This window comes from Diabrotica virgifera, chromosome 8, assembly GCF_917563875.1.
Source record: "Diabrotica virgifera virgifera chromosome 8, PGI_DIABVI_V3a".
NCBI classification, from domain to species: domain Eukaryota; kingdom Metazoa; phylum Arthropoda; class Insecta; order Coleoptera; family Chrysomelidae; genus Diabrotica; species Diabrotica virgifera.
Window position 1 is genome coordinate 127,775,907 of NC_065450.1, and position 26,563 is coordinate 127,802,469.

At 36.6% G+C, this 26,563-nt stretch overlaps 1 protein-coding gene across 1 annotated transcript in view; it reads left to right on the forward strand.

The window, feature by feature from the left end:
• LOC126890006 (uncharacterized) overlaps positions 1–26,563 on the forward strand; it is an 89,919-nt gene that overhangs the window by 29,175 nt on the left and 34,181 nt on the right. Inside the window, exon 3 of the mRNA XM_050658807.1 lies at positions 5,161–7,666. Coding sequence (XP_050514764.1) covers positions 5,161–7,666 — 2,506 coding nt within the window. The remainder of the gene's footprint in view (positions 1–5,160; positions 7,667–26,563) is intronic.

A 26,563-nucleotide genomic window follows, 5' to 3' on the forward strand; every position in this document is an offset into this window, starting at 1 on the left:
TTAAATATTTCGTTCTGTGAAAATTACGTCTACCATCTTGCAGCTAACTTCTCGGACCCCACAACTTAATGTTGTCCCAATGTTTATAGGTTTGTTCTAGCAAACAGTCAAACTAGTCAGAAACCGTCAGCAAACAGTTGGTCAGTGAGGGAACATAATACAGTCACCAGTGCTATCCTCTCTACTTGCGCTGGTCCACTATTCGCTGATGGTTTCAAACCGTTTGAAACTGATGCTAGAACAAACCTATTATAAATATTTGCCAGAATAATCTTCTTCTTCTTGTCTTTTTTCCTTATGGCAATTACGGCGTCGGATTATGGTTGGTTGTTTCTTTCACCCATTTTTTCGACTCTATTCTGTTTTTGGCTAGGCATTTCATTTCTTCTTTCGTTTTCCCTCGTGCATTTGCTATGTCCTGTATTTGATCACTCCAATTATTTCGGGGACGCCCTCTTCTTTTTGTGGTGTTTCCCATTTCCAGAATTTTCCTGGGCATCCTTTCTGGTTTCATTCTTATTACATGTCCATACCATCCTAGTTGTTTATGTTGGATATATTGGCTCTATTTCCGTTCTTCTTCTTATTTCTTCATTTCTTATTCTATCCCATTCGGACCCCACAACTTAATGTTGTTCCAATGTTTATATAAATATTTGGCAGAATAATAATATTTAAGATATTTTAAAGAAAAAATAAATAAATAAATATAGAATAAAATTTCACTATACAATGTCCGAATATACCAATGACATCAAATATTTATATTTACGTCGTTGTCAAACTAACCTAGAATTATAATTGTCATTTTACCCGTTAACATTGTGAAAGTACTGTCACGTACTTGTGACAGTACTTCACATCAGTAGAGGATGGCACGTTCCACAATTAAAACTTCTCCTGTTCGAGTGTTCCCATACATCAAAGTTTGTCTGACTAGACACCATTAAGCTATTAACAAATTTTCAGCTTGCTATTAATTAACTTTTTTTGGTACACGCGATCCAGGCTTATCAAGCATGCTAGATCATAGAATATAGGATTAGAGGAAGTTAATTTAATAGAGAATGTAATAATAATTATTTCGCCATTACTACATTCTCGTGTAGATACTAATAGGAAACTTGCATAAAGTGTTAAATTCGAAAAAAATGCTATAAATCACAACAGAACATAATTTAAAACAATATATCAAAGAAAAAAAAAACTTTTGTCTTTCGTTTGGCTCCCTAAAGACGATTAAAATCTAGAGAAAATTCAAATTATAGCAGGCAGCCCAACACGCACACTCAATGGTCGTGACGTCATATCATTATAGTATTTGATGTCCTCACCAGTAATTCATTAATTCACTAATATTTGAGTGTTTTTGTTGACATAATAATATACGGTAGAAGGCACTTATGGAATAAAATTATTTCTGTCCTTGTTTCAAAAAATCTTTCAAAAGGCTGAGACCCGTCGATTTTTATATTATAAATGTGCGCTTTTTAATTATAAGTTTGAATGTACAGGGTGATGTACACGCAAGCATAGCATAGTCCATAAGCTGTATTTTTAATGGAACACCCTATATATTTTTACATTTTTAAAAGCAGCTGAAGAACCTGATTTCAACGAACTATGTCATGTATAGTGTATTGTGAATAATACAGGGTGAAATTTTGAAATTATTATGTTTGGAAACCATTTATGAAATAAAAATGTTTTATGTCTTTATATTAGAAAATTATAAAAAACCCTAGGATACGTCAACTATTAAATTTTAATATGCACTATCTTAACATAAACTTAAATGTACACGGTGATTCACGCAAGTATAGCATAGTCAATGATCTTTAATTCTAATGATTATTGTATGTATATTTTCACGTTTTTACAAGCTGCTAAACAATCCCATCTCGAAAAAGTATATTATATAGAGTATTATGAATAATACAGGGTGAAATTTTAAAGTTATGTATAATTTTCGTCAAGAAATTAAATACATAAAATTTTGAAATTAATAATTTGTCATACTTTAAATAATGGTATTATTTTTTAAATTAGCTAAATAAAAACAGACTTTCTAAACTAAGCATAAGTATCGATATATTGGGTTTTGTATTTAATGTCTTGACGAAATTTATAAATAACAAAAATTCCACCTTGTAGTATTCATAATAGACCCTACATAATACACTTATTTTACATAATACACTGTGGCTCAGTGGTAAGAGACCTACCTTTGCATCGAAAAGTCCGAATGGTCATGAGTTCGAATCTCACCTGGGTAGAGAATTTTTCGTTTATTATAAATTAATAAATGAAAATAGTTTCTGTCCTTGTGTGATCGGTACTCGCCGGAGACACCGCAGACGTTCGGATACAATTAGCGTCTCTTTGCAAAGACAATGATGTCGACTTTGCAAAGTAACAAGACACTTACTCAACACACACACACACTACACATTACACTAGGTACCTAACTGGAAAAATCAACTGTACCGTGCCAATGGCCAATAGTTGTCGAGGCATTAGCTAAATAAAAAAAAATTAAAGTTGGCGTGTCCCAGCATTTTTTATAATTTTCTAAAATAATGACACAATACACACATACCTACTTTATAATTTCAAAATTTCACCCTGTATTATTCATAATACACCCTACATGATATAGTTCGTTGAAATCAGGTTGTTAAGCAGTTTTTAAAAATATAAAAATATACAGGGTGTTCCATTAAAAATAAAGCTTATGAACTCTGCCAGGCTTGCATGAATCACCCTGTACATTTAAATTTATGTTTATAAAGTGCACATTTATATATAAAAATAACGGGTCTCAGCGTATTTTACAACTTTTTGAAACCAGGACAGAAATAATTTTATTCCATAAGTGCCTTACACACTGTATATCATTACAATGACATACGATAAATGTCATTATATAATATAATAATTTGACGTCACAAGTGTTTGCGCGCTTTTTGGGTCGTTTTAAATGGTCTAAATACACAGAAGATTTTAAATTTGTATTTCTTTAGTTAATTATTGAGTTATTGAGTTTTTGAGGTCTGAAATTTTGAAAATCTCATTTTTAAACAAAACATTATTATTTAATAATAAAAATGTGCAAATTCCCTATTATACAATACATCAGGGGTCACCAATTAGTTTCCCTGAGGGTCCGTTTCGAAAACTTATGACACTTCCGGGGTCCGGATTTAATGCTACCTGTGTCTGGTTTTTCTGATTTGGTTTCTTAGCGGATTCTTGTTAAAAAATATACCCTATAAACAAATTAGAAGACAAATACCCTATGCAAAATTTTTGGGCAGAAATTGTTTAACAATTTTTTTAACAAATTCAAAACATGACCTTTTCTGCACCCAAAAATATGTTTTTAAAATTTTTGGGTCATCTTAAACAAAAAAGATCTGTGATTTTCCCAAAATTTGACAGATTTCGAGTTTTAAGCGATTTAAAATTTGAAAAATGCTAAAATAAGCCTTTTTGAAGCTTGAAAACTAATATTTAAATTATTATTTTTGCGGTGGTCAAGTGCCTAAATTGAAGTTTAAACAATCAATTTCAAGATTCTAATGAGTAATTAATTATTTACAGTCTAAATTTTAGACCGTTGTTTTTAATTGTTAAATGTGCGCGATTATTTCATTCATAGGAGATTCTGACCAATAGAAAGCTACAGAAATAAAAATTAAACTGATAATTTTTGATAATATCCCGTCGTCAAGTATATTACGTCAGATGCCCTTCGTTGCTACGAAAAAATACATTCAGTGACATTAATGACGATTAATGTTTTAAAAATTATAAAATTATAAAAGTGATGACTTTCAACCGTCAAATATTTATAACAACTGTGTGTTTAATTGTACTAATTTGTACTTACATAAATAAATTACAATAAAATGTTGGTTTTGAACAGTTTTATTCATGAAATAATCGCAACAAATTGCACTCGATCTCTAAAATTATTATCGAATTTTTGCCCTCGTGACACTTTGACATAATTTCACTACCCTTCGGGTCTTGAAATTAAAACTGTCAAAGTGTCACTCGGGAAAAATTCGATAATTTTAGAGCTCTTGTGCAATTACTACGGATAATTCGCGCGAAATAAGCCTCTATTACTCATTAGAATCTTAAAATTAAATGAATAAAACTTTAATTTAGGTACTTAGCCACCTGAAAACCAATAATTTACATATGAGTTTTCAAGTATCGAAAATGCTTATTTTCGCATTTTTCAGATTTTAGTCGCTGATAACTCGAAAACTATTAACTTTTCAGAAATATGACATCTTTTTTTCAAAATTGCCCAAAAAAGGCAGAAACGCAATTTTGAATTTGTTTAAAAAATTGTTTCGCCCGGCACCCCTCTGATTTGTTTAAAGGGAACATATTTGAACAGGAATCCGCAAAAAAAAACGAATCAGAAAATTTTTATTTTGGACACAGCAACACTTTCTTTAAATCCAGTTATTGAAACTGAGAAATTTAAAATAAATAATCATAGTACAAAATCGTAATTAACATGTTCACTTTTCTACATTAGTTTCAATGCCAGCTGTTTGTTGCAAGCTGATTATCTGAAAACTATTTCAAATAAATGTACAGCTGAAAAGTACTCCCACTTATAGTAGAGAGGAAATGAATATAAAAAAAGCACGTGACAATTTTGTATACCAGTTTACTTAAATTCAAAATTAATGATTATAATAAGTATGTATAACAATAAGGGGAAAACTCTTTACAAAATTAAATTATCAGTGAAAAAAATGACATTTTTTATTATGTACAACCTGTCTGAAGGTTTGAGTGTGTTTAGTGCAACTGATTCTTATTAGGGAGTTAAGATATGTATTCATCTGTTAGAGATCTGTACCGATTTTTAATAAAGTTAATTCTTGATAAAGCGCCTTCGCACACACAAGTTGAGCCAAACGTAGTACACAATTTCATAGCCAAGCATTTTCAAAATTGCCAAACACTATATTCTGAATTCAATCGCGGTCCGCACAAAACTAGCTTACGGTCCGGATGCGGAGCGCGGTCCGCCAATTGGTGACCCCTGCAATACATGACAGATTTTTACGATTGTTTACATATTTTACATGAAATGTTGGAGTGAAGTATAATATAATTTTACTTTTTTAGGTTGCCAAACAACAACAGCAACAAAATTCAGTAGTAATATACATATCGGATTCGGATTCTAACGATTGCGTAGCAGTAGATGAATACATGATCGACAAAAGACAAATAAATACAAAATTTCCAAAGAAGTACAACGAATCGGATGGTGGGCTACCACCAGAGAGAGATGATGATATCATTTTTGTGCCCCCACCGCCAGTTGAAGTTATCACGGTTGATTGTGATGAAACATCTCTGTGTAACGTAGATGACAATAGTATAAAAAATGCTGATGACACAGAAGATTGTGCTTTGGTAGAATTGGATTCGTCATTAAGTAATGATTTTCTGGACACTGCAAACGTCGATCGTAACTCACAATTCAATTTTGATCTCCATGGATCTGAGTTCACCAATAACGAAGTAGTGACCGTACAAGACCCCTCAAAATTAACTGAATATTGTGAAACTGAAAGTAGTTGTAGTACAAATGAACCTAATAGAAATTTTTCCAATACAGTCAAAACGATCGTTTTTGATGAAGTTGAATTTCCAAAAGAAGCAATTTTCAATGAAAAAGATTTAGAAAGTTTTGGCTCATTCATAGTTCCTAAAAGGACTTGTAGTAAACGAACTGATATTTCTAATGAAGTAGATGAACCTGAAAGTACAGCATGTGAAGTTGCCGACGTGTCATCTGACAGTAACAGCTCAGAAAGTGATTATGAAACTAGTACAAACCAAAAATCACATGATTTGCCTTATTTATCACCGATGGTAACTTCAGACTTAAGTAACAAGAAAAACAAATCTAATGCGAACGAGTTTTTTAAAGATAAAAAGAAAGAACGGAAAGATTCAAATAGTTCTACAAAAAAGAAAAAGAGAGATTCAGAAAATGAAACTAGTGATATTAATTTTGGAATAAGTTGTATTACCAGTACACCAAATTGTTCAAACATTAATAAAAAGAAAAAACATACCCATCGCCAAAGCCATGACGAAGACATTCCTTCGACTATTCAAGCAAATGATAGTTTGAACATCGTAGATAATGATATCTCGCATAAGCCAAAAAAGAAAAAGAAGAAAGCCAAGCGTGATAAAACGCCGAAAAGTGATGGTGTTTTTGGACAAATTTTTTCAGAAACTGTGGAGCCTAATGAAGACGTAGAGACCAAAGGAACATCCAAGAAAAAGAGAAAGAAAAGAAAAAATTCTACTGAACTGTACAACGAAACAGTTCAACTTACCTCTGATTTTAATAGAGATAAAGATGTTCCGAATGCTGAAACTACAATGCACTGTTCTCATGTAGTTGAATTCCCGAAATCAAAGAAAAAGAAAAGGCGGGCATCTGTACTGTTAGTGCGTTTGGAACGAAGCGACATTGACAATTTTGAGAGATTAAAAGATTTACAAGATAAAAACGTAGATGGCAAATCTGTTTTAAAGCAAAAGAAAAAAAAGAAAGAAACAGCTGTATCAAAAGTATTGGATAATGATTCTAATCAACAATTAACTGACACTGAAAACTTAGTTAATGATGATGAACATGAAGGAGTATTAAAATGTTCACAAGACAAAGACATAAATCGCAAATTAGAATCAAAGAAAAAAACTAAAGAAAATGATACATCTAATACATCGGACAATGATTCTGATGAACAATTATCAGCTTCTAAAACGAAAGAAAATAATGATGTATCTACTCATATTGCGAAGCCCAAAAAGAAAAAGAAGGAAGTCTCAGAAAGTGAGGTGGAATCTCATGAACTCGTTAAAGAAAATATCGTAGATGTGGATACTACTATACTATTAAAACAAAAGAAGAAAAAGAAAGAAACATCTATATGTGAAGACGGGGAACTGAATTCTACCGAAAAAAGTAAAGAATTGGATGTGTCGAAAGAAAGTGCATCTATTAATACTGAATCGGAAAATGCAGACGTTGTTGGTTCAGCTGTTGTAGAAACAAACGCAACTCAAGAAATTATAGAAATTGGGAATAATGAAATTGTGGACTCGGAATTAGTTGTCGTAAATCACAATATTACTACCTCTAGTGAAATTCAGATACCTGAAACAGAAGCGGTAACAGGAAACATTTTAGACAGTGGTGCCAACACACAACCAATTGAACTAAGTCATACACCAAGCACTTCTAACGTCCCTAATCAATGTGATTTAATTATATTAACTAACGAGCTTGAAGAATCTAGTGACAGTGAGCAAATTTTACCTGAAAAACTATCTCTGGGTAGGGATGAGAGCATTATATGTATTGATTCTGATGATTCTGGAGATAGTATTGTGGAAACAGTTTCTTCTGATAGTGACTATGATTTTCAGGTTCTTGATGATAGTGAACATGATTTATCGTTAAATATTAGTAAAGAAAACAGCAATGAAGGAAGTTCGAATATTGATGAAGATAGTGCTTATGATAGAATTCTTCGAGAAGCTCGGTTGCCTTTACAAGATTATGAAAATTATTCTGTGGCTTCTATTCAAAGTAAACAGTCAGGTAAATATTTTATAACTTGATATTGTTTTTAGCATAGTTAATGATAAAAATATTTGTCGTGACGTAAATTAATTAAAAAATCAATATATTCCTCTTGGTCTGCAAAATTTACTACACTGCTCCACAAAGTTAACCGGACACTACGTTTATTTTGATTAAAATTAACGATTATTAGAAAAACTTACATTCTAACAAATTATTTTTATTGTATGTACAGGATTGTATGATTTTTTGACATATATACAACATAAACACAACTGCCAGCACTGCATAAGCAGTTATAGGCAGCTAAACCAAAGTGATTCTGTATCTCCTTACTATATATTTTAGGATTAATAAACATAAGTCGCGGAATTATGCAGAATTTTGTTCTTTTTGAATGAATCTTTACAAAACTTTAATTATTTCAAGAATGTTTTCACTATTTATGAATTAACAAATTTAAGGCATTTATTGTTAATAAATGTTGATTTAACTTACATCTTACATTATTACATACTTAAAAAAGAAGAATCTGCTTTACAGCGATAAAATTGATAAACTACAAAACGTTTTACAGCGTTTTCAATATACGCGTTCTTTTTCACTTTCCCTGCCGGCCAAAATAACCCCGGACATGGCTCACTTGTTACTGAGCTGTGAACCAGAATAGATCCAGTCTGATCAACATCATATCTACGTATTAGTACTCTACAATAGTATGAGAAAACAACACTGTAAACATGAAAATCCCTAAATAGGGACTTTTTTCGCCTCATGTCCACGTTTTCAGCATTTGGAACCACTGTGAGTCGGTCTAAAAATGAATATGAGAAAAACAATGACAAACACATATCACCCCAGACCTATAAATGGCAGTGAGATAAAACAAGTCCAGGAATATGTCTACCTTTTTTTTTTGGATTGAGGGGAACGCTCATAGCAGACTAGGGAAGGTGTCCCTAGTACTGTTGGACTCGGACAGGAGAGGAGAACACGCCAGGATGCGCCAACCACTTATGGTCAAGGCATCCCGCGTGCACCCCATAACCAGCCGCCTACCAACTAAAACCACCCCTTCTTCCGACCCGGAATGTCCCTGGACGTGTTCTGTAGAGAACGATACATGGGGACATTCCGCGCTGTCCACAGTAGAGTGTGCTTGATCATGGCCTATATCCTCCCCCTACCTAGAAGCAGTAGGGGAAGGGGTTGGAATGTCTGCCCCCACAAGGAGGGATTTATTAAGCGGCTCCTATCTGGAACGATAGGGCCGTGGTTGAGTTACTTGATCCCATTATGGGATCGACAAGACGATATTTGGACGATTCATAGGACTGGGGGGCGGCCCTAGACGAAAGGGTCGCCTTTTTTTTTTTTTTTTTTTTTTTTTCTTCCCTACATTTGTGTATACCTACCTGCACAATTCAATCTACAACTATTCGACTCTATAGAGGAGACTTACCAAACCGCATATACCCATGTGTTGACCAAACGTAAGATTTTTTGTTTATTAGTATGTATATATTTTTTTTTTTTTTTCAACCACCCTGCTCTGCCCGTTCGCGCGCTGTTCTTTCCTTAATTATCCCAGTGATTACGTCGATTATAAATTCGTAATCCCCTTTACTTCCCAACGCTAAGTTTATAATATTTTCGGGGCAGACGACCCCGAAACGATTCCTGAGCCTGGTCTGCCCGCGAGCGAACACGCTACACCGGAACACGCAGTGTTCCGCGTCCTCCCTCACGTGGCAGGTCAGGCACAGGTCATCGTTCGACTTACCGATGCCGTGCGTGAACGCCCGGAAGGAACCGTGTCCCGTAAGGAACTGAGTAAAGAAAAAGTTCGTTCTTCGGAACTTACAAGCGTACCACGCCCCTATGTTCGGGACCAATCTCTTGGTCCACTGTGCCTTAGTTGTCTCTGCCTCCCATTCCGCTTGCCAGTCGGCCAAGAGTCGTTCCCTAGCGGCCGCTCTGACCGCCGGTAGGTGGCCGTTACCTGACTCGTAGAGAGTTGTTCTCTCTCGGGCAAGCAGGTGAATGGGAGGGGCACCCGCGATGACCTGTAGGGCCGTGGTTGATGCAGTACGGTATGCACTGCATACATTCAACAGAGGCTTCCTCTGTGCTTTAATCAAGACTTCCCTGTATTTTCGGTGCCTTAGAGCCTCGATCCAGACCGGGGCCCCGTAGAGAAGGGTAGACTGTACAGTATGTAGGTACAGTTTCCGTTTGGCGCTACCAGGCCCTCCGATGTTTGGTGTTAATCTTCGGAGGGCTGCGGTTTGCGCCTCGGCCTTCTCTACCACCCTTGCGAGGTGCTTGGAGAACCCCAGTCCCCGCTCGAGGTCCATTCCCAGGTATCTTGCACAAGAGGACGGTTTCACCTCGCTGGCTCCGAAACGGAAAACCAGGTCAGGCCCGGCTCTCGGTGCCTTGAGGATCACCACCTCTGTCTTTGCGCTTGCAAGTTCCAGGTCCCTATCCGACATCCAGGCGTTCACGCGACGGAAACACCTTTCAGCCTTATCAACCACCTCCCGATACAAATCGTGGGTGATAAGGATCGCGAGGTCGTCGGCATACGCCACCGCGTTACACTCGCGCCCGAAGTTGATATGCAGTACGCCGTCGTAGAGTATATTCCACAGGGTCGGTCCGAGGACCGACCCTTGGGGGACGCCCGCCGAGAGTTTCGCGTCTTCTCCTTTATTAACAGACAGATGTCTCTCAGTCAGATAGCTCTTGATTATGTTGACAAGGTACGTAGGCAGTCTGAGGGCCTCCATCGTATTGATGATGTGCCCCCAGCCTGCAGAGTTAAAGGCATTCTTAACGTCGAACATGATCAGTACTGCCCACTTCTTCCTGCAGTCCTTCACGCTCCTCGTAACGTACCTGACAGCGTCCACCGCCGATCTAGCCTTCCTAAAGCCGTATTGCCTATCTGAGATGGCGTTTGCGGCATCTAATCCCGCTTCCAGGCGGTTCTTAACTATATTTTCATATAGTTTGCCTAGGCAATCTAGGAGGCAGATGGGTCGGTAGGAGCTGGCCTCTTCCGGGTCCTTACCCGGTTTGGGTATTAATGTGAGGCGTGCCCGTTTCAGGTCGTTAGGAAAAGCCTGGGACACAAGAAGCCGGGACAGCACCGATCTGAACAGTTCCGGTCGTGCTGCAACCGCTATCTTTACGGCCTCCGGAGGCACCCGATCAGGTCCCGGCGACCTCCCTGTCTTTATTGCGTCTACCGCCCTGGAGAGTTCCATGGGGGTAACGGCTTCCGGGAGCTCACACATGGTGGGCTCGAACAGCACCTCTGGCCTCCTGGGGAAGAGGACACCCGCGATGTCCCGCCTCCTGTCCTCAGTAAGTCTGTATGGGGTTTCGACTCTCAAGGTCCTAACCACTAACCTGTAGGCCTCACCCCACACATCTTCCTCAAGCGCATCGCACAGATTGGTCCAACACGTACGCTTGGACCTCCTTATTACCTTATTAAGGTCCTTCTTCGCGTTCTTGTATTCATCTCTCGCCATAGGCGTTCTTTCCCTCTGTGCGATGCGCCTCAGTCTGAGGCACTGGATGCGGGCACTCTGGACGTCGTCGCTCCACCAGTACGGTACCGTATACGATACCAGACTGCTATTCGTGCTCTCCCTGTGCGCGCGTATTATGGCACTTCTAAGGCCAGGGAAGTCGGTGACCCCCTCGCAGAAGCCATCCAACCTCTCCCTAAAGGCTACCCTATTGAATGCCATAACCTTTCTGCCGCTACCGGTGGTCCCCGCGGTACCGATCTCGTAGGAGATGTATTTGTGGAACGTGAATAGATTCTCATCCATCACGTCCCACTTAGTGACTTTACTGGCATACTTGTCATTCACCAGCGTTACGTCGATATGGGTGCGTGAGTCACCCCTCTCAAAGGTGTGTTTGCCGTTATTTACGACCATTACATTGAGAGAGGAGATCCACTCACTCCATACCACTCCTCTACTATCGTTCCTCGGGGATCCCCATAGGACGGATTTTGCATTTATATCACCCGCGATGATGAAGTTTTTCTCCGCCAGGGCCATATTCGTAATGCTCTCCATCTTGTCAAGGTACACCGTCATATTGACGTTTGGAGAGATGTAGCAGGCTATAATAGCCACATCAACAAGGTTGATTTTTACTACTCCCTCCTTCCTCGTAATTTTCTCGATTCTTAAGTTTCTGTTGACAAGATGGATAGCGACATCGGAACGCGTATCCGATATCCAGCCAAACCTCCCTGCAATATTTTTGTTTGGCTCAGGTACAATTATCAGATCCGCCCCGATGTCCAGGGCTTTCGCGTGGACCAGATCGTGGGCCGCCTTGGCCCGTCCGACGTTAATCTGAAGTACCTTCACACTTTTGTTGTTCATTATTTACTGTATATAAATTCGCGCGAGAACTATCCGACCGAGAGGACACCTGTAGTCCCGGAGGGACATTCGATGTTGAAGGGGCAGAGCGGTCGGGCCCCTCCCTCCGTTCGTCTTCCGCGTCGTCGGTTCCGCAAGCTTGTGTGTCGATGGTGGTCCCTCCCTCCTTTTCGGTGGTGGTCACTGGGGCCTGCGCTTTTTTGTTCGTCTCGGTCCTACTACGTAATGGGGGGAAACGCGGAGGAGAAACCCCGGGCACCATGCCACGCTCCGCCGCTCTCGCCTTTTGTAGGGCTTCTCTGAAGGCGGAGCATCTACCGCTCCCATGCCTGTGCGGCTCTTTGCACAGTACGCAGTGCTCCTCCCCCTCGCATCCCTCCATGACGTGACCCTGCTTGCCTCACTTTAGGCAGTGACCCGTGCGGTCCGGTCCATTACATTTGCTAACCTCATGTGCAAAACTCCAGCACCTCTGGCATCGTTTGATTACCAGCCTCTTCTCCAGTTCACACCTGGCGAGGCCGACTTTTATGCTTCCCAGTTCTAGCAGCTTCTTCGCGGCCGATGCACTAAGCACTAGGGTAGCAGCCTTCGTATCCCCTCTCATGGGGCGTATTTGTTTGATTAGGAAGCATGGTTCCCATGCTCCCACTTCCTTTCTTATGGCCTCTTTTATCTGTTCTTCCGTTGTATTGGAAGTCATCCCTCTCACATGTCTGACCTCCTGCCTTTCCGAGCCCACCATTTGTGCGGTGAGCCCGCTCTCCCTCTGGGTTATCGCATTCTTAATTTCCGCGGCCGCTGCCTGGTCTTTATCCATAGTTATTAGAAGGCCACCATCCCTAGTGCTCCTAAGGCTTTGTATCGCACCCTTAGCCTCTGTGCCGCCAACCGCCTTCTCCACCCCTTCAAGGAGTTGAGAATATGTCGCGTCCTTCTTTTTTACAATGAACCCGTAGGTCGGCCTCTCCCTACGGGTTGCTGTTGTATGTACTACTACTTTTTTCACTGCTGTCTTCTGGAAGATGGCTTCTGCCATCTTCCTTAGATCCTCCACTGGCATGTAGCTGGTGTGGTGGAGGGCCACCAGGTCTTCATCCTTAGCCTCCTCCCTGACCTTCACCAGGGCAGGAATATGTCTACCTAAGCCAAATTCTGAAACATGACAAATAGAACCAAACTGCGGAAGTTACTAGAAGAGCAACACTCACATGACAGGGTTTGGAAAACTTAGTTGGATACCTAAGAACCGCAAAATACCCCAATACTTAAGGAGCTAAGTGTTCAGCCAGTGCATCCTTCCTATCATTACATATGGATGTAAAACCTGGACCCTAACCAAGGCAAATGTGAATAAACTAGCCACAACAGAAAAAGCAATGTTAGATATACGACTGTCGGATAAAAAGAGGAACGACTGGGTAAGATAAAAAAAGTCGAGGAAATAAAAACAAAAATTGCTAAACTTACATGGAGCTTCGCTGGCCACACTGCTAGACAAAAAGACCAACGTTGGAGCACCATAATACAACATTGGAGACCTTACGAAGGTAAACTACCAAGAGGAGGACCACAGATGAGATGGGTTGATGAGATTAAAAGAATGGCCGGAACAAATTCGAACTATGTTGCTCAGGATAGAAATCAACGGAAGGAGTTGGGAGAGACCTGTGTCGAGAGATACGAAACAATCGATAGTAGACACCATCGATAATTATCGATATTTTGTCTTCGACCATCGATAACTATCGATTGTTTTCGATAGTGGTTTCGTATTCACACAGATGTCACCGATGAGTGATGACAGATGATTTATTTTGACAAATGACATTAAATTTTTTTGTAAATATAAAAATAACCTATAAAATTGTATGTGTTGTCTTTGTTGATACAAATTAATATTATGAATTATATTAAGATCATTGAAAAGAGTAAAACGTTGAATTGAATTATGTTTTCATTTAAAGAACAACATAACCCATAATATAATACTCATCGTACAATATGGAAGTGCAATTAGAAGTCTTATTTTATAAGTTGTTTTTGTTTGAATATAAAGTTGATTTATACAAATCAGCAACCCTAAAATAACAAAATGGGACACACAGAACTCTAGAACACACTATCTAAATTTCAATAAGCGATCAGCTCATCAGCTGAGGACATGACATGTAAATTGTAATTTGTAAACTCAGTAAACAAACAACTAACCATAACCAAACTGTAAACTGTTAGTAAACAGTAAACAAAACAACTGACTGGGGTGCGGCTTGGCTTGGCTTGGCTCAAAATGAGCGTGAGCGGAAACAAAAGTTCACTATCGAAAACTATCGATAGTTTGACAGAACTATCGATAGTTTTCGATTATTCGAACAATCGATAGTCCCATCGATTATTTCGTATCTCTACGTGTCCAAACATGGACGATAGAAGGCTACGAAGAAGAAGATGATCGATAGGTAATTCGACTAGTTTTGAAGATCTTTGTGCAGAGCAAGGTGGACATTTTATAAATATTTTTTGAAACCTAAATACTTTGAAGGCTTTTAAGGTTTTATATACTTCGCATGTCAGTATTTATGCAAATATTAGTCTAAGAGCTAGAGCCGAAAAATCATCGTCATAAGTAATATGGAGTTTGGCATGTGAAATGTGTCTATTGTATATTGATAATTATGAAGCCTTTCAGGCTGACACCTCAGTGGATACAGGAAGTAGCAATAAGTTATGAAAGGGGAAAGTTAGTGTAGTCTTTAAAGGTTTTCACCTCCTATTTTGTTAAACCTCCATCGATTTGCATGAAAATTGGTGACTAGTTAGAACATACCTCAGGAAATAAAAATGATTTGGTGCCAACTTGCACTTTTACCCTGGGGGTGGATACCACCCCTTCTCGGGGGTGAAAACGATTTTATTAAAAATAACCCCACAAATCGATAGAGGGACAAATTATAAGTAAAATTTGTTATATCATGATATTAAAATAAATAAATACTTTTTGAGTTATTAAAGATCAAAGATTTGTCTGTTTAAGAGCATGTGCGTGAAGTTACGGATGATAAAAAGAACATATTAATTAATTGTATGTTACTAAAATATTATTTTTAAATTATTTCGATATTATAAATTTAGCAAAAGTGTATTCGAATATGTCAAATGTACCCATTATTGGACACCCCCGGTTTCTGGACATATTCAGTTTATATTGATAGAAAAAATTCAAGTAAATATCGAAAAAATATAAAAATAATATTTTACTAACCAAAAAGTATTGATTTATTTTAATAACATGATATAACAAATTTTACTTAAAATTTGTCCCTCTATTGATTTGTGGGGTTATTTTTAATAAAATAATTTTCACCCGCAAGAGGGGGTGGTATTCACCACCAGGGTAAAAGTGCAAGTGGCACCAAATCAGTTTTGTTTCTTGAGGTATGCTCTAACTAGTCACCAATTTTCATGCAAATAGATGGAGGTTTAACAAAATAGGAGGTGAAAACCTTTAATGACTGCACTAACTTTCCCGTTTCATCACTTATTGCTACTTCCTGTATCCACTGAGGTGTCAGCCTGAAAGCGGTCATAATTGTCAATATACAATGGACACATTTTACAGGAAAAACTCCATATTACTTGTGACGATGATTTTTCGGCTCTAGCTCTCCGTCTATATGTACCTTTTTATTGTTTTGATATTTGGTCACTCATTGTTAAAATAACATTTTGCATTACTTAGCAGATTAGTCCAGAAAGCCACTGCGCATCCGCTAGGAAAAATATTCTGATTCGGATTTTTGCATAATCTTACTCAAAATGGACCCCTTTTAATAAATTTGCATGTTGCCAGGACCAAAAGTGGGTCAAAAATTTTTTAAACGTTTTTTTTTTGTTTTTGTCCTAAAATTATTTTTATTGCATGGAACAAAGTTTTTTTTAGGTTTTTTGGATCATTCCAAACAGAAAAGGTCTTTAGTGACTTTTCTCTAAAGTTGATAGTTTTTGACATATAAGCGATTAAAAATTGAAAAATTGCGAAATCGGCCCTTTTTAACCCTCAAAAACTATGTGAAAAACCTAAAATTTGAATGTTGCCAAGGTAAGTAGATATTCTTTAAACATCGATTGATAAAATCCCGAAGAGTATTTTGCAATACAGTATTCAAAACTCCTTTGTTTTTTAATTTCTAATCACGCGTGCGCGACACCATTTTCCACCGACAGTATGGTGCAAATGAAAGAAATAAATTCGTTATTTCGTAAACCGGCGACTTTAAGGAAAAATCCCGAAGCAGGTCGATTTTTATTTTTAAGTTATGATATTGTGGCATATATGGTATACAAGTAACGTCATCCATCTGGACGTGATGACGTAATCGATGATTTTTTTAAATGAGAATAGGGGTCGTGTGGTAGCTCATTTGAAAGGTTCTTGAATTCTCTATTCAGTAATATAAACATTTATATAATTATTTATACAGGGTGTCCTTCTACTTCTTTTTTTGTCAAATGATTAAATTTAATAAAATTTTTTTGGACACTCTGTATAAATAATTATGTAAATGTTTACATTACTGAATAGAGAATTGAACAACCTTTCAAATGAGCTACCACACGACCCCTATTCTCATTTAAAAAAAATCATCGATTACGACATCACGCCCAGACGGATGACGTCACTAGTATAGCATATATGCCACAATATCATAACTTAAAAATAAAAATCGACCTGTTTCGGGATTTTTTCTTAAAGTCGCCGGTTTACGAAATAACGAATTTATTCCTTTCATTTGCACCATACGTTCGGTGGAAAATAGTGTCGCGCACGCGTGATTGGAAAGTAAAAAACAAAGGAGTTTTGAATACTGTATTGCAAAATACTCTTCGGGATTTTATCAATCGATGTTTAAAGAATATCTACCTACCTTGGCAACATTCAAATTTTAGGTTTTTCACATAGTTTTTGAGGGCCGATTTCGAAAATGGCCGATTTCGCAATTTTTCAATTTTTAATCGCTTATATGTCAAAAACTATCAACTTTAGACAAAAGTCACTAAAGACCTTTTCTGTTTGGAATGATCCAAAAAACCTAAAAAAACTTTGTTCCATGCAATAAAAATAATTTTAGGAAAAAAAAACAAAACAAAAACGTTTAAAAAAATTTTGACCCACTTTTGGTCCTGGCTACATGCAAATTTGTTAAAAGGGGTCCTTTTTGAGTAAGATTGTGCAAAAAATCCGGATCTGAATATTTTTCCTAGCGGATGCGCAGTGGTTTCTGGACTAAGATATATTTCTTCGCCAAAAGGATCATTTCTGCTAATGTCAATAAGTAATTTACTCATAAATGCCAGTTATTGTGCATCCGACAGCATAGATAGATTTAACTTTGCCATACTGCTAGGCTGTTCAATCAGTTTTGCGGTTGGATAAGAAAAACACAATATTATGGTTTGAAATACACTTTATTATTCAATACAGTCTCCACGAACATCATATACACTTGTTCCAACGAGATTCCAATTTATAAATTCCATCCCCGAAGGAAGAATCTGAAAGGGTTTGCAAAATAGGCTTCCACAGCTGTCGACCTCATCATTTGAGGCGCTTTCCACGCATGAATTTTTTTAGGTATTGAAACAGATGGAAGTCGCTATTGCTAAATTTGATGAATACGGGGGATGCTCCAAAAATTCATTCAACTTTAATTCATGGATTTTAGTCATTGTTAAAATGCTCATATGACACGGTGCATTGTCCTGATTTTTTTTCTTCTGCAAACTGGGTCTTTTTCACGAATTTTTTCCTTCGGTTGGTTTAAAAGGTTACAATGATATCCAGAATTTATTGCGTTCCAGTTTGCAAGTAGTCCACAAACAAAATTCCCCTCTCATCCCAAAAAACTGATGATAACACCTTCCTTGCCGATTTCTGCTTATGAACGCGTTTTGGAGCCAAAGAACCGGGTTCACACCACTCTTTAACCTCTTGTGCTGATTCAGGATCGTAGCGATTAGAGCCAAGTCTCATCCAGTGGCGGCTCGTGATTTTTACAATAGGGGAGGCTATACCTAACTGTAAAATATCTAGACAAATTTGCACTAGCAAAAAAATGCGCCAAAAAATGTAATTTAAGGCCCCATTTTTTGACCATTTTTTATTTACATTTCATAATATCATCCTAATTCATAATTTCATGATATCATATAATTTTAAAAATAGTTAGTCTAATTGTAAAAGTTTAATACCAAAGTTTGTGTCGTTTATTTGTTAACAATTGCATCTATTTGTAAATAGATACCTCGCATATCAAAATAAATACAGATTTGAAGTTTTGCAGTCCATACATAATGAAGCTTCAAATTTTTAAAGATACTCAACTGAATTTTTTTAATTCTAAACGCGGCCTACTGCGAATTCAAAAACACCATAAATTACCGATATTTTGCTTTGAGTTAGAGATAACGGAAAAGTTATTTGAGCAAGTTGTTCCAAATATTATTATAACCCCACATACCAAATTTCATAACAAAATTCGCACTTTTAGATTTTTCATTATGTATTTTTAGTCAGGACCCTAAAATTCGTTGTCCCGAGACGCACGCAACCACGCAACGGAGCCGATAAGCTATTCTGCCTCCCTTGGTATATCTCCGGGCAGCGTGTGATGGCACCGTAGATGCCACTGTTAGGAGACCGGGTCTCCTTAAACGCCTGCTGCGCTGCACGGAGCATTAGCAACGGAGACTGTTGGGCTTCTCGGCTCCGTGCTCCGTTCATGCATCTCGGGATAACCCAGGGTCCTGCCTACAATAATATGTAATAAAACTGAGACGCGATCATGCGTTCTAACGCTAATGCGCCGTACGTATGGATAATTAGTGATAATATGGAATTTACACATTGTATAATAGTGAGAGTTGTACTTGTTGTTTTCGCGATTCATGATAAACAAAACAGTGTAGAGTGTGTAAAAAATTTATGGGGAGGCTGAGCCTCCCTTGCCTCCTCTGACGAGCCGCCACTGGTCTCATCCATAGTCATGGATCGACGTACAAAATATACTTTATTTTTTCTAATACTTTTTAAATGTTGCTGAGAAAGTCGCATTCAAATGCGGCACTCATTGTGGACACAGCTGTCTGAAACCCAATAATTAAGTCACAATATTGCTTACTCTGATCAGTTAAACTACAGGCCCATGTCCAAAATGGATGGGTCATATGAACAACCAGGTAACGTATATAGGACGATATAAGAGCATACAATAATAAGATTCAGCACTATGCCGTCACTTGTAAACAGTCCAACTGAGTGCTGGTGAGAATTCAAAAGTGCAGGTAGAGTGGGTACATGTTGGTCATATATTTTTGTACGGCATTTTTACCATCGATAGATCCAAGAAAAATAATAAGAAAGCGCGCAGTGCCGTACAAAAATGGCGAGCCACAAAGTTGGTAAATTTTTTTGATTTTCTGACAATTTCCAGGGTAAATTTGGTCATTTGATTCTGTACGGCATCAGTTTCATACTGTTTTAATACAACTTCTAATCCATTATTCCGCAACGCCGTACAAAAATCATGCGACAAGGGGAAAAATCGAGGGTTGCAATCCCCTCTCTTTCCGTGGTCCGGGGAGTGATTTAAAAAAGTACGGCTTCAAAAAATGATTGTTCATTTGAATGTATATTAATGCTTATGTTAATTTCATCGTATACTTGATTTATAAAGCTAAAAAAATCATTTGACTCTGTACGGCAACTTTTTCTTTAACATTATATTGTAAAATACAATTGTTATATAGTATTGCCGTTCAAAAGAAACTGTTCTAAAAAAATTATAGAGAAATAGAAAAACAGAAATTTTTTAAAATACATATTGCCAAAGTTTAAATATTCATAGGTTAATAAAATATAGCAATTTTATACATTTATCCTTTGTTTTAAATAGTATTATGATAAATAAATTAGGAAAAAATGATGCCGTACATTTTAATGCATACCATATCTTTTAGGTTGATGATAATGACGCTACCATTTTAAAGGTAGTACTTTATGGTCATTTGATATTGTACGGTATTAACATAACTATTTTTGAAGAGAACAATTATTGATAATATGATAAAATCATTATGACGTCTAACTGAAGTGAAAGGGTCTGTAGGTATATAATATCCAAGAATTGAAACTGTAAATCCCAGTATCAACAGTTTTGTATACTTTTAATATATACTTCAAACATTATTGTTACATGTATATAATTGATTTGTTTCATTGTAATGATCTGAATAAATAAAACAACTACTATTTTTTAGAAAAATTACTACTAGAAAATGACTACTTAGCACACAGTACAGTATTATAGGCAGGTGTAGATATATGCCTACAAATGCTACACGTCGTAACATAACGTTGCTCCTTAAGCGATATATACGTAAATTATATTTATTTAATATTTTTATTACTTTTTTATCAATATGAACTTTCAGATTTGTACGGCGTTAACTTTTTATAAATTATTGCATTAAGTACAAATGAACTATCTAAAGGCCGTATAAAAAAATATCGTCATAAATTTCACCTTACATTTCGTTATATGGATTTTTCGTACATTTCATTCTGTGGATTTTTCCTTGAGCTTTTTTTTCCTACAAACCTTTGGACCAACGAAAATGTACGGCATGTAAAATAATGTTATCTATGCATAAAATACTTTCAAAATAAATTAATTTTATGTTGTTTCAAATCACCCCCCGGGCCACGGAAAGAGAGGGGATTGCAACCCTCGATTTTTTCCACTTGTCGCGTGATTTTTGTACGGCGTTGCGGAATAATGGATTAAAAGTTGTATTGAAACAGTATGAAACTGATGCCGTACAGAATCAAATGACCAAATTTACCCTGGAAATTGTCAGAAAATCAAAAAAAATTACCAACTTTGTGGCTCGCCATTTTTGTACGACACTGCGCGCTTTCTTATTATTTTTCATGGATCTATCGATGGTAAAAATGCCGTACAAATATATATGGCCAAAATTTACCACTCTACCTGCACTTTTGAATTCTCACCAGCACTCAGTTGGACTGCTTACAAGTGACGGCATAGTGCTGAATCTTATTATTTTATGCTCTTATATCGTCCTATATACGTCACCTTGTGGTTCATATGACCCATCCATTTTGGACATGGGCCTGTAGTCTAAGTGAGATGCTAGGGCTTCTATTAAATATTTTTCAGTTACTCGACGATTTCCCAGTACCATATCCAGTATTTATTTTATTTCTACGATTTCTGGTGTTGTTACTGTTTTTGGACGTTCTTGACGTGGATCGTATTCCAGGCTTATACGATCACGTTTAAATTCCGCAACTCGTCTTTCTACTGTACTAATTGAAGGCAAAGAGTCCTTATACATTTTCAACATTCGTTCATAAATTTCCTGTTTTTAAACCTTCCAAAAATAGAAATTCAATCACTGCACGATACTTGACTGTTTCCATTGTAAAAAAATACGGTGACATATCGATACTAAATGGCTTGTAAACAAAAAATGACTTGACATATTGAAATGAAACTCCACAAATGTTCATATGAAGAGTGTACCAACATAACAAAATGAAATTAAGGTGGTAGTAGCTCTAATCGAACAGCAAAACTTATTGAACAGCCTAGTGTTTACTTTTAAATTGCTGTTTGTATCGCTGAGGTGAAAACTGGTTTATTTTTTAGTAAGTCATCAGTATTAGGGCTGAGAATACCAGTTACTCTCTGCAAACGTTTCAAAAATACTGCGATAACGTCGAAGCCTGGAATCAACCACAGACATACCAGGAAGCTAATTATATGTACTTACATAAAACATTTTTAGAAAATACATTTTACATATAAAAATTATTATTTCTTTTATATATTTTTAAAATCTAAATAGATTTTAAAGGAGTTGTTTTTGTTTCAAAGACCTCTCTGCACTCCAACGATAGTATGGCTTGGACACTTGGAAAATTTGAGGTAGTACAGGGTTGCCTAAAGGATATGCAAAAAAAACTACGTCAAAGATATTGCTACTATAAGTGACATACAACAAAAGTTCTTGGAAATTTCAAACACTATAAAGGAAGCAATGTCGAAAAATATACCAAGAACAGGAAAATTTAGAAAAAAACACTCGTTCGATGACAAATGTAGAGCAGAGTTAAAAAAGATCTGACTGGAAATTAAGAAGTGTGTGATCGTATTTCGAGATGTGGTGTTGCTGTCGAATGCTGAAGATAAGTTGAGTTGAAAGAATCACAAACCTTGAAGTAATACGAAGGATAGGAAAGAACCATGAAATTTTGTTAAAGATAAAACGAAGAAAACTCGAATATTTGGGTTACCTGATGAGAGGACATAAATACGCAATACCTCAAAATATAATGCAAGAAAAAATAGAAGGAAAACGGAATCCAGGCCGTAGAAGAATGTCAATGTTGCGAAGTTTGAGAGAGCGGTTTGGCTGCACCACTAATGAACTTTTTTAGGTCAGCCGTAAACAAGGTCAGGATAGCCTTGATGATTTCCAATCTCCGATACGAGTGGCATAAGAAGAAGAAGAAAATTGCATAAACAAGACTGCCTAGAAAGTTACACAGAACAACGAAAAAAAGTGAAGAAAATCCTAAGGGTGCGAAAAAGAAAGTATATTTCAACAAGTTGCCAAATGGAAAAGACTACTGAAGGAAGAACTGAATGCGCAAAATATAGAGGAATATCCTTGTTAGAGGTAATATACAAAGTACTCGTCATACTAATCACAAAACGACAAAAATATATGTGGAGAAGAATCTAGGAGGATACTAGATGATTTTCCAAGGGAAGATTAACACCGATCAAATTTTTATGTTAAACCAAATCTTTATCAATTGCTATACAACAGCCGTTCTCAATCTGTGGTACATATCATTATTTGGTACCACTGGTGGTACATATTATTATTGGCGGTGGTACACAAATCACAAAAAAATTAAAATAGTAGTACTTAGTAAGTCTTGATAATACAATCTAAAAATGCAGCTGGTACCAAAAATAATACAAAGAACTGTATATACTGTAAAGAACTGTAAAATAATAAAAATTGATTACAAGGACGCCTACGATACAATAGACAGAAGCAAATTAATAGAAACGCTAAAAGAATTCCTAGTACCAGAAAACATAGTAAGATTGGTAAAAATGACAATTTGAAAAACCATTTATCTCAGAAGAATTCGTGAAAAAAGGTGTTCGCCAAGGAAACCCGTTGTCTACCTTGATATTCAATGTAGCTAGAAAGAATTGTAAGGGGTAGTGAGATAAAAATGACCGGTACTCTTGTAACATGTCTAAGAAAGGGAAATAGAATTTGACAAGATGTTAATGTCATAATAAGGGAATGTTACACAAATTGAAGAACATTGTCCACGGTTGCTCAGAGTCGGAAGAGATATAGGATGGATCTTTACGGGATGTTAATATACTCTTATTAGCTTAGAAATAAAAATAATAGGAAAATCAAAGTAAGAATGTCAAATAAAAAGAAATAAAATATTGGGCACCACTGGTTACCTTATGGGAACCAAAAATATACAAAAAATAGAAATATTAAAAGAACGATAGCTAGATCAAAAAATTAAACAACAAAAAAACGTAGTCAATGTAGAATACCGCACTATTTACTCCCATTCATAAGAAAGGCGTAACCACAAAATGTAGTAACTACCGAACCATTTCAGTAATTTCACACCCAAGTAAAATTCTGTTGACAATCATCAAGTGTCGCATGCAGACATACCTGGATAGACAAATACCACAAGAACAGGCAGGCTTCGTGAAGGGTAAAGGCAAAAGGGAGCAAATTATTAATATGCGACAACTCATTGAGAAAGCACGAGAATTAAAAATTCCGATGATCATCTGCTTTCTGGATTATCAGAAGGCATTTGACTGTGTAAACTGGACAGTTTTGTGGAAAGTTCTACATGAGATGGGGGTTCCTGATCATCTGTCAGCTCTGGTGAAAAACCTATATGAGAACAGTGAAACCAGAATAAGAATTGAAAACCATAAGTCCGATCCTTTTAAAACAGGTAGAGGAGTCAGTCCGACAAGGATGTATTCTATCTCCAAGTCTTTTTAATTTCTATGGGGAATATATAATGAGAAAAGCACTCGACATATGGAATGGCGGTATTTCCATCGCAGGAAAGAAGATCTCAAATCTCAGATATGCAGATGACACAACATTAATAACTGCATCCGAAGAAGAAATGTCCAGCCTGCTGCAGCTAGTGGAAGCCGAAAGCAATAGATGTGGTCTCAAGATCAATAAACAAAAAACAAAAATTATGATAGATTATTCAAATTCACTTCAGACAACAGGAGCCTTGGACCAGTTTGAAGTGGTCAACGAGTTCAATTATCTAGGATCCTATATCATTGATACAGGATCTTGTGAAACAGAAATACGTAGGAGAAAAGGCATGGCCAAAAACGCTATGAGTCGATTAACGAAAATCTGGCAAGATCGCTCCTTGTCGAAGAACAAAAAAATAAGATTAGTACGTGCCTTAATTTTTCCCATATTTAATTACGGATCCGAAACATGGACAATGAAATCGGACGACAGAAAAAGGATTGACGCCTTTGAAATGTGGTGCTGGAGAAGAATGCTTCGGATCTCATGGACGGAACACAGAACAAATCACTCAATCCTCCAAGAGCTTAATATTCAGACTCGACTTTCCTCTATTTGCCTCTCCACCGTCTTAAAATTTTTCGGCCATATTGCAAGAAGAAGTGATGATAATCTTGAGAGACTTATAATTTCGGGAAACTTTGAAGGGCGCAGAAGTAGAGGTCGCTCACCTACTCGATGGACGGATCAAGTACAGAAAGCCAGTGGAAAAACATTCTTTGAATCCATGAGGGAAGCTCAGGACAGAAGCCGATGGAAAGAGATAGTTGCTCGTATTATAGGGAATCACGACATTCAGCAATGAGGAGGAGAAGGAACATATTGGATTAACACAAACAACTCAGAGACACTTATCTACATTCCAACTCAAGTGGACAGAATTCAGTCTCAAAAAAACATTTTTATAAATATCAAACTCTTTTGATATGTAGCCGAAGACAAACAAATGCTCTACTTATTAAAAAATTATGACCAAAATCCTTTTGACGGCATTAGATAAAATAAACCCAACAAGGTCCCTCAGATGAAAATAGATATACGAATACGCATGAGAATCGAGAATGAATTACAGTTTATCCACTAATAATTTTCCAACATAATCAGCAGTCATATTGATATCAAAGAGACCGGCTTTCGAATTAAGGTTGTCAGATGTATTTTCTAAAATTCCAAAGTTTATAGATTCTGAAAATGTTTTTCCTACTTCAGTATTCAATTGTTAGTCAATGACACTGTTAGAAAGATAATATGAAAAAATTCTTAAAAAATATATAAATTAGTTAACTAGGTAGTTAAAATTTCAATGAGCCTTCACTAATAAATTGAAGCAACTTTGTATATTATACATGATTATACTTTAAAGAAATTTTGGAGTATCGGCAACTCTGTAGTCTGGACAAAATTAAGAAGCTCCTTTTACATTGACGTTGCCATGTTGACGATTTTAGATAAGAGACAAGATATTAAGAATTTGCTTTAATGTTAGTAAAACAAGTTTAAACATCGAAAGTATCAAATTTTAAGTAATAAAAAACCAAACTGTGTTGGTCACATCCATTACTTATATATTTCGTTTCAATTCAACAACAAAAGAACACTATTAGTTTATTAGTATTAGTTCTTCCCTACTCTGCCTAACGTTGACTTGGCACCGTTTTTTACAATAACAACAGCGCGGAACATCTGTCTCGTACCACATCGAGATAGGAAGGGGCTTTACAACCAAAATTTGTTCATCCGACAGTGGCGGAGTTGAAACTGGAAGGTTAGGTTATATTTTGCTACTAAATAATTAATCGAATTAAAACATAACGATTTGCACGTTTAATGTGAACTCGTTTAAAAAAATATACTGGAATGACTGATAGACTGATATTGCAATTGTTTCGAGAATTCAGGAATTAACAAAAATCTGGTATAAGACGATCTATAAAATTGTTAAATTAGGAACTGTTACATATCATTCCTTAAAACGAAAGCGACGAAATAAAAAACTGGGTAGGGTTGACACTGCTATAAAGGACGTTTATCAATGAACAGTTTATATCTTACTAGTTTATTATAAAGAAAATAGGTAGATAGTCCATATTGTGCGGACGTTCCAATCTGAAAAAAATTATAATTCGATTTCTTTGCAGATTCCTGTTCAAAAATAACCCCTATTTGTTTAAACATTTTTTTTAACCAAATTTAAAACATCACCTCTTTTACTCCAAAATATATTTTTTTAAATTTTTTGGTCATTCTAAACAAGACAGATACCCTGTCATTTTTCTCAAAAGTT